The 12,974-nt window shown below is 42.7% G+C and overlaps 1 protein-coding gene across 9 annotated transcripts in view; it reads left to right on the forward strand.

Moving 5' to 3' along the window:
- LOC111837418 (prominin-1-A) overlaps nucleotides 1-12,974 on the forward strand; it is a 55,816-nt gene that overhangs the window by 23,564 nt on the left and 19,278 nt on the right. For all 9 annotated transcript variants that reach the window (XM_072707157.1, XM_072707158.1, XM_072707164.1 and 6 more), the window contains 3 exons: nucleotides 1,340-1,545; nucleotides 11,519-11,639; nucleotides 12,123-12,186. In XM_072707157.1, the coding sequence (XP_072563258.1) occupies nucleotides 1,340-1,545; nucleotides 11,519-11,639; nucleotides 12,123-12,186 (391 nt within the window). The remainder of the gene's footprint in view (nucleotides 1-1,339; nucleotides 1,546-11,518; nucleotides 11,640-12,122; nucleotides 12,187-12,974) is intronic.

Raw genomic sequence — 12,974 nt, forward strand, 5'->3', positions numbered from 1 at the left:
TGTAGTATTAAGTAATCATGAAACTAGCAAGTGACAAGAATTCGTGCTGGAGCAGCTGACTCATTTCTCAGAGGTAATGGGAGAATTCTGCACTCACTTGGCCTATTCTCATGTTCCAGTGAAAGAGATAAAATGTGAGAAAAAATTTCCCATGACTACCTTCCTGCCTCGGTCAGAAAATGCATCCCATGCGGGAGCCTTGTGGGAGGGGGCGGGGGCATGCATGCCTTGCGGGAGCCTTGTGGGGGGCAGAGTCCCACTGCTATAGATTCAGGAGACACTTTGGGTTCAGCCTCTCTTTGGGGTTCATCCTCGCCTTATTCCGCTCCCGATTCTGGGATCTGCACCAGCTGAGAAATGCCTCTATGTTGCTTCTCCCTCTCACCATCTGCTGATGTTCCTGTTTTCAGCAGTTTGGATATTAAATTGCTCACAGTTTGGAAAGGAAACTGTAGAATTCTCAGTGCTTCCTCTTTGGGCTTTTTAGCAATGTTTAGCGAAGGTTAAATATTTTCAGACGCACAAGTTTATTTTTAATTTTTTTAAATAAAAATTAATTAATAATCCATGTGTTTTTTTTTTTTTTAAACTGAATGTACTGCCAGTGTGACAAAGAATGAAAGTACGAGAATTCGGGTGAAATTGTTTTATTTAATGTTTTTTTTTTCAACCATCTGGTTGGACTTATGTTCATATTCAGTGGGTCCATGTTCTCTGCTAATCACTCAATATAGTGCCAGATGCCTTATCTATGCTAATAGATATGGACATGTTTATGAATATATACATTTCTAATCGAAATGAGCAAAAAGAATATATATAATCATTCTAATGACACTATCAAACTTTTGTAACATAGAGGCCTTTCTTCCAGCTTAATTATAATCAAATATCTTTTCCGCCTGTATTTTCTAGTATGTTCAGGATTGCACTTGATTAGTGGTAACTTTTTTTTCTCTAAACTCCACCACAACTTACAGGCAGTGATTCTAAATATAACTGTTTTTATCTATTGTCAAGTGTTTGAAGTATGTTGGTTCGAGTCTCTCATAAGCCCTTGGTAGTTTACCTGAATTACTACAGTAACTCTCTCAGTTATATAAATAAGTTTAACCTGTAAATTATACCTATTTGTAATATTAGTTTTGCTAATTTGTTCACGATACACCTAGACTTCATGTTCTCATCTCGCTCACGTTCTCGGAACCATGACTGCTACAGCAGGTGTTCTCCTGTAGATGCTGGTGCTCTGTGCTCGTTCCCTGAGCCCCATGCACCGCATCCCTCGGACCCGGAAGCTTCCAGCGCCAGTTCACCCTGCGCCTGTGTGGTTCCGCAGGCCATCTACTACGAGATGGGCTTCGTGGTGTGTGCGGCGCTGGGTGCGCTCTTCGTGCTGCTCGTGCCCCTGGTCGGCCTCTGCTTCTGCATGTGCCGCTGCTGCGACAACTGCGGCGGGGAGATGCACCAGCGGCAGCGCAAGAATGCCGACTGCAAGCGGGGCTTCTTCACCGGCATGCTCGCCGTCACCTCGTTCATTATCACGTAAGTCCGACCCCCCTCCTTCAGCTGACACCGGTGGGGGGGTGGGGACCTCCACAACCCTGACGGCACTTTCCCAGGTGTCAACGGGGCCGTGACGCATAAACCACAGCGATGCACGCCTGCAGGTCCAATCAACACTGTACGGCGTCACATAGCACGCTTTTAACAGGTTCTGAAATAGACCAAAGTGTAGAAACGAAAGCCAGGGTATAAAAAAAAAAACTGATGCTTCCTCGCTCCTCCTCACTTTCGCAGCCCTGCTCCAGTACTGGTTGTTTCCCTTAGAAGGGAGATTTCTCTGGTCTCCGCTTTGAAAGCAAAATAAAATATATTCTACCCTAAATCCACCTCCCCGGATTGAGGATTCTGAATCCCTTTAATTTTGTCCTGTCCCTTTCTTTCTTCTTTTGTTTCGTGAAAACCCTCCACTGTCGACATTCCACGGCTGTATTCCAGCTACTGGGAGACGCACTGGGAGACGCACTGTCAGTTCCAGTGTAGCTGCTGTAATTAAGTGGCTGTGCTGCCCCCACTGACCGCTGCCTCTCAGAATAAATGAGTTTTTTGAGCTCGACGTGAAAGTAAAGCTTTCTGTTCACAAAGCAGAGCTTTTGGGAGGGATTTGGGTGTTTTAAGTTATGTTTGCTTTGCGATAGGCTTTTTTTGAACTCTGTCATTTGCATAATTGCATTTTAGTCAGTGTTCCACACCAGTGCTTTTGAAATTTGCTTTTTTCTAAATTTTTTCCATAGTGCGGTGAACAAAAATATGACACATTGTTATGTGTAGTTTAACTCTATTTTAATTCAATATCCAGGTGTTGTCTTCATGTGTTCCATGTATGTTCTTTTTTTTGTTAACTATTTAAAAAGTATGGTTTACACAATTTTAAAATGCAAAAGATGGTTTGAAATATCCGTGTTGTTGCTTCTATTTTTCATATCGTCATTCTAAAGAAAAAAAACAATATATATATATATACATATATATATATATATTTAGTGCTTACATGTCCATGACTTCTTGACTAGTGATTCTAGTTAAATTTTGATGTTAGACCCTGACATGAAGGGAGCCCGGTCTGTGCTGTAACTCAGGGCCTATCAGCCCGGCCTGTGCTGTAACTCAGGGGCTATCAGCCCGGTCTGTGCTGCAACTCAGGGGCTATCCCTCTCATCCCAGATAATTAATGCTAAGCAGGGGGCCAAGATGCCGTTGTTGTTGTATTGTGCTAATTATACAGATATTTTCTTTTCTGTGCATTGACTAAAATGAAGAAGAACTCCAATTAGTGGATTCTGACACAAGTTCTCCTGCTTGAAATTCTTTTCTTCTCTCAGAGTAACACATGACCAGAGGGATGTGTTTCATTCTTTGTAGAAGCTCTAATAACTAGCTTGGTGTGTCTCAGACACTTCGGCGAGATATGAATAACTCATGAAAATTCACCCATCTGTTTCATCTATATATTTTTTCATTATTTTTTGTTTGCCAGCCAAATTAGGAGCGAATTAATATGGAATGAGTCGTTGCGAATTCACTGCAGACTTGCGTGTCTTAAAAAGAAAGTGAACTCTGCTTTACTCGTAAACAGGTAAATTGAAATACCAAAGCTAACAGCTTGCTGAGTGGCACGTCTTGCTGTAATTGCTGTCTATAATGAGCGATGCCACATGCTGGTAGCGTGGAACGAGAAACATCTTGACTCATACAGCGCTGGGAGTATCAGAACTCTGCTGGTGCTTGCTGGCTTCCCTTCTGGTCCATGCAGCACCAGAACGACTTTCTATGCAAATGACATCTTGGAGCTGGTGGACGTTGAGCATTTTCTGTACCCGTTTGTCTAAATTCGGTGCCCATCTGATGCCCGTTTCAGAAGCTACGGGCGTAAGGCAGGGAACAACCCAGGATGGGGGTAACAATCATTTGAAGGGCACACACATTTACACAGTTTGGTATCTATAATTCACCGTAGCCTGTAGGGGGAAACCGGAGTACCTGGAGAAAACCCACTGACACAGGGAGATGATGCAAACTCCAACCGCATGGAGTCAGGCCTGGCCCCAGAGGCGTGAGGCAACAGCGCTAACCAATATGCATTTTATTTTGTTCCTCGTCATTGTTATTGACAAGAGACAATTGAAGCAGCTTCGTCTTCCTGGTAGCTCGAGGATGAAGTAATAACACCCCCAACTAAGACTGCATTTAAGCTCATCTGTAAATTTAAGGAGGATGACGAACTTCACTTTGTTAGCCTTACCATCGCTCGCATTCTGTTTAAATGAGCAATGCTTCTGTCAGCTGAGGAAGCCTTCTCTAGCATTTATCTTCTTCTATGGACTGAGGCTGTGGATTCATACAGTCGAGCAGAACTGCTTTTCGTTCAATATAATGTCGCTCTTCTACCAGGCGAAACAGCTTAGATTGCTTATACTGTACGTATAGATGATATTCGCACTCCTGGGAGACAGAGTTTTTGGGTTTCCGCCGTAGACATAAACCATTTAAAAGGATTTCAGACTGTTATGCATGGTCTTCAGTATTAATGGAATTTGCCATTGTTGGTCTTTCTAGTCATTTTGGTATACAGAGCATATTTTCTCACCTGGGTAAGATTTTGCTCGGGTACGTACCAATATTATCGCAGCATAATCAAAGTGCAGCCGTCGAAAGAAAGTCTCTCTTCTGAGTCAAGATCTTGACTCAGAAGATCTGGACACAGTCAACTTCTGCATAGAAAAAGTAGAAGACAGCTGTAGCTCCTGGACCTGCAGAACATGCAGACATCAGTTTAAAGAGTCAACTAGCTTAGAAATATGCACCGATGTGTTTAGAGCAAAGGTCATAAAATATTACTGTGGAAAGATCTAATACATCTTCATGTGTCTACAGGAGAAACAATCACATTTCATTCTTTTATGCATTTATTCATTAAACTATTTAGGAACTTTCCAATATAGCTGGACAGCACGGTTAATTTAGAATGTTTATTTTTTATTTTATACTGTATTTATAGTGGACAGGTAATTACTGATGTAATTCTTTAAGTATGCTATTACTCCTCGCTTGGCCTTTTTGTGCAGTTTGTCCATTAATGGCTCTGTCTCTTGTATGGGTACACCCTGTAAGGTACACCGGGCAGTGAATTCTCTTCTAGACGTGTATGATCAGGTTTCTGAGCTGGGCGTTGTCATTGCTCATGGTAGGAGACTGTTGTAGTACAATGCTGCGTTCCATTTACCTCAGAAGGCTGGGCTGGGAATGACGTCGCACCGGACTTAACCGCATTCCAGAACAACTAGCTATGTTAGCCATTAGCAATACCAGCTGATAACAACTCATTACATGCACACACCATAGCAACATCTCCACGGATAGGGGTTGGACAACACTGTGTGTTTGACCGATTTAATGAGACACAAAGACAAAACTGCAGTATGAGCAGTTAATTTGTACAGCTTTTTACTCTACATGCACGGAGCAGCCAGTCAGAAGTCCGACTTCAAGGGGCGTTCCGGGGGAAATTCCTGACGAGTAACTTGGAAATCCTGACTGTCCAGTTCAAATGGAACTCACCGTAAGCCGAAGGCCTCTCAGCGACGTGACTGGTCCATGACAGCAGCTCCGAGGATTCTGGGGGTGTGAATTCCATCCGGGATGGTGTGTGTTTCAATGGTGCCGTATTTGTGTTTGGAAGGTTGCTTATTCAAATCCCAGTGTTTGCAGAGTGATATCGCTGTTGGGCATTTGATTCAGGCCCTTCATCCTTAATTGCTCCAGGGACAGGCTGACTGTGCTTTGTACAAAAAAAGGTTTTGTATAAAAGCATATACAAATAAATAAAATATAAAGAGCCATGCTTAGGGAGTATTGTGAGATTAGGCATTTAGAAGTACAGTATTACGCAAATTTGGATGTGAATACTTCAGATCAGGTGCAAAGCGATATTTCTTTGTTATATGCCAGCAGTGAAGGGTCCATGTCCTCTCTCTAAAAGGCCATCATCCTGCACGTTTGAGTGGGAGGTCATTCGTTCACCTTGGTTCTGCGGTTGCCAGATGGGGCTTCCCCAGGGATGGGCTCAGCTGCACAGAGGCTTGAATCAGGTGCCGGAAGCGTCCGCCCTGCCCCTCTGGTGACCAAAGCACGTCTAAATTAGAATCCCGTTCCCTGCTGACCAATGGCAGCCCGCTCTGAATGGATTGGTCACATGTTACAACTGCATGGACCAGTACCTGGAAATCTGCCGGCATGCAAAGATTATTAAGGCACGTCTCATGCAAGAAGTGATGTTTTCCAGCTTCACACTCTGCCTAGGAATACTGGTGGAGTCTGGAAGCTTAGGTGTTGATTAAAATATGTCAAAATCGCCTTTGAAAACAGTGCAGTTCTGAGAATTTGCACTCGGATATAAAAAGGTAATGAGGTCATAAAAAAAAAACACCCATGCAGTTACATTTTCACTTGTCACTTTTGGTGCAACTTTTATGTCTAAACCTTTGTAGTGAAAAGACTACTGCAACTAAATCTTTTGTTCAATGGGCCATGAACTGTTGTTTTTGAATCTACAGTTTAATTTTGTTACTTGTCATTGCTGTGTAGCGTGCAAAATCTTCTTTATTTAAATTTTTCTACCAAGCAGCTGAATGATAAGTAATTATCCTTAAGTACATTTCTTTACGTTTCTGTGCACAAAATTGCTCATTTTACGTGATTTCTTTCTTTAGATGTTCGGGATCGTGTCGTGAATGGACCAGGAAGACAGCATATTGTGATGAAAGTTGACCAGAAAGATTAAATATTACAGTTACAACTTGGGCTTTTATATGCTGTGAAGAGTGACGCTTTGAAATATCGGCTCAGGGTGTAATTATGAGGGACTGAAGAAGTGGCAGGTGTTTGATGCGGCATTTAGAGCGAATCCGTCTTACATAAAGGACAAGCAGACTTGGTGCACTAGAATTCGTTAAGCCTCATTACTGAAACACGTAGATAAACCACAAGTCCGTCGTCGTTGTGCATCTACATGTACTATGCAGCTATTCTCACTAATACCCTTATAACTCACATGAGGAAGGACTTCATCAGACTGGAGGTGTGTGCTTCAACAGTAGCTATATACACACACACACACACATACAGAGGTTTGTAATTATATCTTTGTGGGGACTCTCCATTCACTTCTATGGAGAAAACTCTAATCACAACAAGACAACCTTAACCCCTACCCAGCCCTAAACTTAACCACAAGTAACCAAACAAAATATGAGACTTTTGGCATTTTTACCTGTTTGATTGCATTCACAGATCTTTGTGGGGACCTGAAAAATGCTCCCCACTGCATCAAAAAAACATGTTTTTATTACATTGTGGGGGATAGTTGGTCCTCACAACATAATATAAACATAATCCACATACTGTATATATACTGTATATACACATTACTATGTCGTTTACACAAAATGATGTTTGAATGTATGAATAATTCCTCTTGAAAGGTGTTATTTTCAGTCTGCTTGCCCAGTGGATATTATTCTCTCCAGGACATCGATGACTTAACAGCTAAGCTAGTCATTTCCAATCCCACTGGGTAGCCCCTTTGGATACTTCAGGGTGATTAAATATTTAGTTATGTCATTGTTGGTTTTGGACTCCCCGAGCGCCGCCAGGACCGGACCGTTTAAGAACGCCGATTGGAGGGGCCCTGCCTTCTTCCCACGATCTTCATCCCAGTTTAATCAAGTCCAGTTCTCAATCAGAGGTGATTCTCTTCTTGGCTGGTGACCAGGCTGCTGTCACATTCTCAGACCTGGCTTCGCTCCCCTCCTAAGGCTAAAATACAGCAATGGCGTCGTAGCCGGTAAGAAGAATATACACCTCCTTTGAAGAGGGTCCCCAGGGTGGTCTGGCCCCTTCACACATATTGGCTATTGTCAGCAGAGCTTTCAATATGGGAAGTCTTAATAGGAGAGGAGATCTTAAATGGGTACATTGGGGGCAGCTTAAGTGTAATGAATGAAGAGATAGCTAGGCCAACCTTAGCAAAAGAGATTGGTGGTCTCTGTTCCTAGGGGCGATCAGCCATTGTTCCCATGAGTGAAGTCCTTTTTGTGGTTAAACAGAAGTTATTCATTCAGCAGATGCTTTTGCCTAAAGTTTGGAGTCAGGATTAGCCATCACCCAGGAATAGTAGGGTTTATGTGTCAAATGGTGATATATCTGCCTCCCATTGGATTCGAACCACCAAACAAGATGTGGAGTCTTACCCCACTGAGTGACCCCCCCCACACCGTACCCTATTCAGTTAAAGACTGAGCAGTCTGCTAGCATTAAATTAGCTTAATGTTAAATATGTCACTTCAAGATAGGGATGGCTGCGATGGGCTGGGCCCCCGGCCTGGGTAGCTTCCGGGATCGGCTCCGGACCCCCCGCGGCCCAGAAGGATAAGCGGTTTGGAAAATGGATGGATGGATGGATGGATGGAAGACAGGGATGGTGAGTGTGTCTATGAATTCGGACTCAATGCCCATAATCGGAAGGTCGCTGGTTCACATCCCGTGGCAAGCAGAGTGGTTTCACAGCTGGGCCCCTGAGAAAGGCCCTTAATCCCAGTTGCTCCAGTGACTGTCTGACCCCACTTTGTTAAATAATTGAAATTAAGTTTTGACATTTGTGTCTAATTTCTCAATGTCACCATCTAGGCCTGCTTTTTGTCAGCTCAAGCCATCATTGCAAAAATTCATTCACCGTAATACAATGTCACCTGTTAATCACCCTCTTTGATTTCATTATTATGTCTGATTTCATTTTATTATCGTTCCCCAAGTAGTCATTCTTATTAAAGTATTGAATGGCATATTAATGCTTCTTTGCCTAATGAAAAATTGCTTTTATGAAATGGCCGGCAATTTTCATTCCTACCTATCAGAAATGACACAGAATTTTTATTTTTACTAGACACTTTTGTTGAAAGTAACACACAATTGAGGGAAGCATGGGGTTAGAGCACAGGATCAGCCTTTGTCCAGAACACCTATAGTAGCTGGGGTTAAGGGCCCAGTAGTGATATGATTACTGAGCTGGCCATGGGATGTGAGCTCACAACCTTCTGGACACAGTCAAAGATCCAATCGGTTTTCTATTCTACCTGCCTTCTGATGAGCCACATCTGTCCTTGGTACTTACCTGAGATCAGGTGTGGCTCATTAGAAGCCAGGTAGGATAGAAAACCTACTGGACAGTAGCTCTCCAGGACCGGAGTTGGAGACCCCTGGTCTACATAATCCTAAATCGCACAACCTGCGTAATTCCTCTTTAAGGCCGTTCCCACATCACATTTCCAAATGTCCGTGCAATTTTGTGCTTGTACTTTTGACAATTATAGGATGGAGCTGGGAAGAGCCCCCCGTGCTGAATGGCCTGTTATTTTGAAATGCTCTTGCCCCGAGCATCAAAGCTCCTTTGTGCGGGCGCTGGGCTGTTTCGCCGACCCTGCTCGGGCCGTGGTGACAGCAGGGCTCCCAGACGGAGCACGGACCCCACAATGGCTCTTTGTGACATCCTGGGGTAGACAGTGCCCGTTGTGCAGCCCCTTTCAGCTCCTGCTCCCATTCAACCGTGGATTCGCCACCGGGCCGCATTCCTGTCTCTCAGCGGCCGTTCATCTACGCCGCGGACCCAGAGGACACGATGCTGGCCACGACATCAGCTCGCAAAACGATTCCCACAAACGTCGTTAACTGCACTTTTTACGATCTTATTTAAAGAACAACCTCAGAGCAAAACCCTTGTTCTTTTGCGACTGGTGTAGTTGAAATCGAATGTTCCCAGTCGAGTTCTTTATACGGAACACGGACGAACGTAAAAGCGGGAGGTAAAGCTGAAGGCGTGATTATAGTATCCGTTACTCTCTCGGCTTCCACCGACCGTGGCTTAAAAATGCCCCCACTGACAGAAGCGAGAGCATCTTCATGTTACATTCTTCGTACGCAGCAGAAGGGCTAAGTGTCGGCCCGTGGGGCTGATCTCTTATCAGATCACTCTTGCTCTCTGTCCTCTGTTAGGCAGACACACAAGGGTCGGCTTACGGAAAGGATGTTCTCTTTTAAAAGAACGACTCCTATTGTCAAGGGAAAGAGGGCCTTTAGTGTGCGAGGCTGTAAGCGACAGCAGACTGCAGTGCCAGTTGGTTTGATCTGAATGCTGGATAGGTAGCAGGTCTTTCCGAGGTTAATGCACTCTTCGTCTGTCCTGAGTGCCAGGACATCCCAGGACTGGAAGCACACTTGACCGGCTGCGGCCACTTGGCCGCTCGGTTCATTCCCATCTCTGTAGCTCCTCCAGGACCTTCTCACAGTGCCTCAGCTCTCCCAACACATGGCACATGTATTGACATTGAGTCTGGATGTTTGGGTCTATATACAGCCAACCGTTTGGGTCTGGCGAATGAGCGCCTTCCATGGACGTTACCACAATGGTCTACCTGCCATTTCTTAAAAGCGTGATTCTTCGTAATCCCTTGCCATAAAACAGGAGTTAGTGTTACGAAACCTCACTGTGCAAATCGGAGATACCCATGAAGGCCTTACACAAGGGCATGCAAATCGCTTTAAAAATGCAGACGGGTGCCCTACAAAAAAGGATCGGAACCAAAACTCAGCTTAGTATTTTCTGAATCGTAACCGTGATTCAGGCTGATGATCAAATAAACGATCATTCTTATTCATGCTTACACTGCCCCCTACTGTTGTGGAGTTGTAAATGCTCTGTAACATTTAATAGGAAAGACCACATTTGTAATTCTATAATAATTTATATGACAATGCTTTACATTAACTGCACCTTCATAATGCATTCATAATGTGTTCATAGAACATTCATAAGCAGCATGTACATTAACATCCTAACACACCTTAACAGCTTTAATGTATATTAATAACACACATTATATGATTATAATAAACAATGATATGATTGTATAATGTTTGTTATTAATGTATACTACAGGTATGTTAGGAGGTTAAGGTATACTTACATGCTGCTTATGAATGTTCTATGAATGAATTATGAAGGTACACTGAATGCTCTATGAATGCATTATGAAGGTACACTGAATGTTCTATGAATGCATTATGAAGATGCACTGATTGTTCTACAAATGCATAATAAAGGCATTAAGAAGTTGGCTATTGCAGTTAATGTTAAGTGTTAATATTTATATTATATATGATAATGTATTTCATATACAACAATATATAATGTAACACTATGAGTCATTATATAATAAAAAGGGAAAAGGAAAATGGTTTGTTTGGAATTTGGACTTTCACAAATGCACCAAGTTGGTCTTCCTATCTAAATGGGAACCTTCCATTCATTTCTATGGGAAAAACCCTAATCCCAGTCACGACACCCTTAACCCCTACCCAGCCCTAACCTTAACCATAAGTAACCAACCCAAATACAAGACTTTTGGCATTTTTACTTTTTTGATTGCATTTACAGATTTTTATAAAACTATATCCAAATGGGGACCTCAAAAGATGTCCCCAAAAGTAGGGAAATTTCAGGTTTTACTACACTTTGGGCACAATTTGGTCCTATTTATCTATGCAAACCCACACACACACACACACACACACACACCAGGTCAGCAGAGAGTTTAGGGGAAGCAGAGAATGAGTTGTGGGGGAAATTGCATTTCAGAGTATTGTGGCCCCACTTCAGTCCAATTTCCATTTAAAACCAGGGTTTTCATAGCCTCCGGGAGAGTAAGAAAAAGCGTTTGGAGCCGATAGCCAATAGGGTGAAACCAAACGGTGGGAGAGCTCATATGGGATTAAAGAGAATTTAGGGCCGTGTGATGGCAACGCCAGAGCAGTCAGCCAGACAGAAGGTATAGTAAGAACACAGCCATTAACAATGCATTCTGAACTTAACTGAACAGGCCTGTGTTGGGTCCTTCTCTTTCAGATTGGGGGTCCTGTGTGCGTACGCAGCCAATCAGAACCTCAGCTCCCACGTCAAAAGCATGAAGAGGCTAGTCGACACCAACATGAGAGACCTCAAGCTGTTTGCCAATGACATTCCAGTGGTAATGCGTCCAGCCTATGGAGATTCATATGATTTGTATAGGATGTATTATAAATATGCATAATGTAAGCGGGTGGGGTATTCAGGCTTAAAATGTCAGTCTAATGTTGGTTTTCGTCAACTCATTTGCATATTGTTAGCCCCGCCTCCCACGCTAGCCTATCACTGACTTTCTAACACACCTTCTCCTCGCTTCAGCAGATGTTTCATATGTATCTGTTTGTTGTCTCGACCACAAACACAGTCCATAATAATCAGCAGCATCTTTGTGGATGTATGTGTGTCCGGTAAAGGGAGAGCGGGAAGCTGCTAGGTTGTTAGTATCGTGTATTTATCAGAGACTATCAATGTACTTTTTATAGAGATAAATTCTCTGTTCCTCACTTGTCCCTCTGAAAATTTGTTCCTTAATCTTAATGGGTACCTTCTTTTGTTCCTCTTCATTGACTGCACTGCTTGGCTGAACTGTTTGTTTCTGTTTCAGCAAATTGACTATGTTACTGCGCAGTACACTGTAGTCAAGAAAAAAGTCCTCTCTGACCTTGACAGTAAGTTCAAAACAGCGTCTTTATGAGCCAGTGAGCCCCCCTCCACTTCCAGATTGCATTCTGATGCTTTATATGCGCTGGCCAGATCAGCCTGATCGCCTTGTTTGTCTTAAAGACTGTTTTTATCAGGTCGGTCATTTCAAATGTTCTCAAGTTGACACTTGAGCCTTCTCGGGAGTCCCAATGCATTTTTAACTGAAAGCATATCGCTTGACTTCTGGGAATTTTCTCATTAAACTGGCTAGTAACTGACTGAAAGAGGTGATTCAAATGGAAGGATGCATTCTGTTCATGGTGTTTTTTGTCCAGTATTTGAAAGAAATACCTATTGCCTTTAAATAAATACATTTTAGTCATTTTGTATTACAAACAGAAATTATTATAAGTGTATTCCATAATATGGCCAACATACTGACAAAAATATTTCTTGTTTTTATATCTTCATTTTAATAAAAAAGTTTACACATTATTGCATTTAAATTTACATTATGACTAAATAATTTCTGCCTCCACAGTGTTGTCTGTATTGGTGTTTGATAACATTTGCGGTTCCTTCATGCTGTTCTCACAGTTACGTTTCTGGAAAGGATCCGGCAACCTTAATCATGATAAGCTGATGCCCCATTTTGCAATGTTTTTACCATGTCTTTTGTTGCATATTCTCTGTTGCAGCGTCAAAAGGTCTTAAGATTCTTTTTCAGACTTAAAAGAAGCATACAAACAAGCTTTCCGTATGCGGTCCTGCTGCAGACGACATTTTTCAGATGTTCATTTTTTTTCTTGACAGT

Source organism: Paramormyrops kingsleyae, chromosome 25 (assembly GCF_048594095.1).
Source record: "Paramormyrops kingsleyae isolate MSU_618 chromosome 25, PKINGS_0.4, whole genome shotgun sequence".
Classification (NCBI taxonomy): Eukaryota; Metazoa; Chordata; class Actinopteri; order Osteoglossiformes; family Mormyridae; genus Paramormyrops; species Paramormyrops kingsleyae.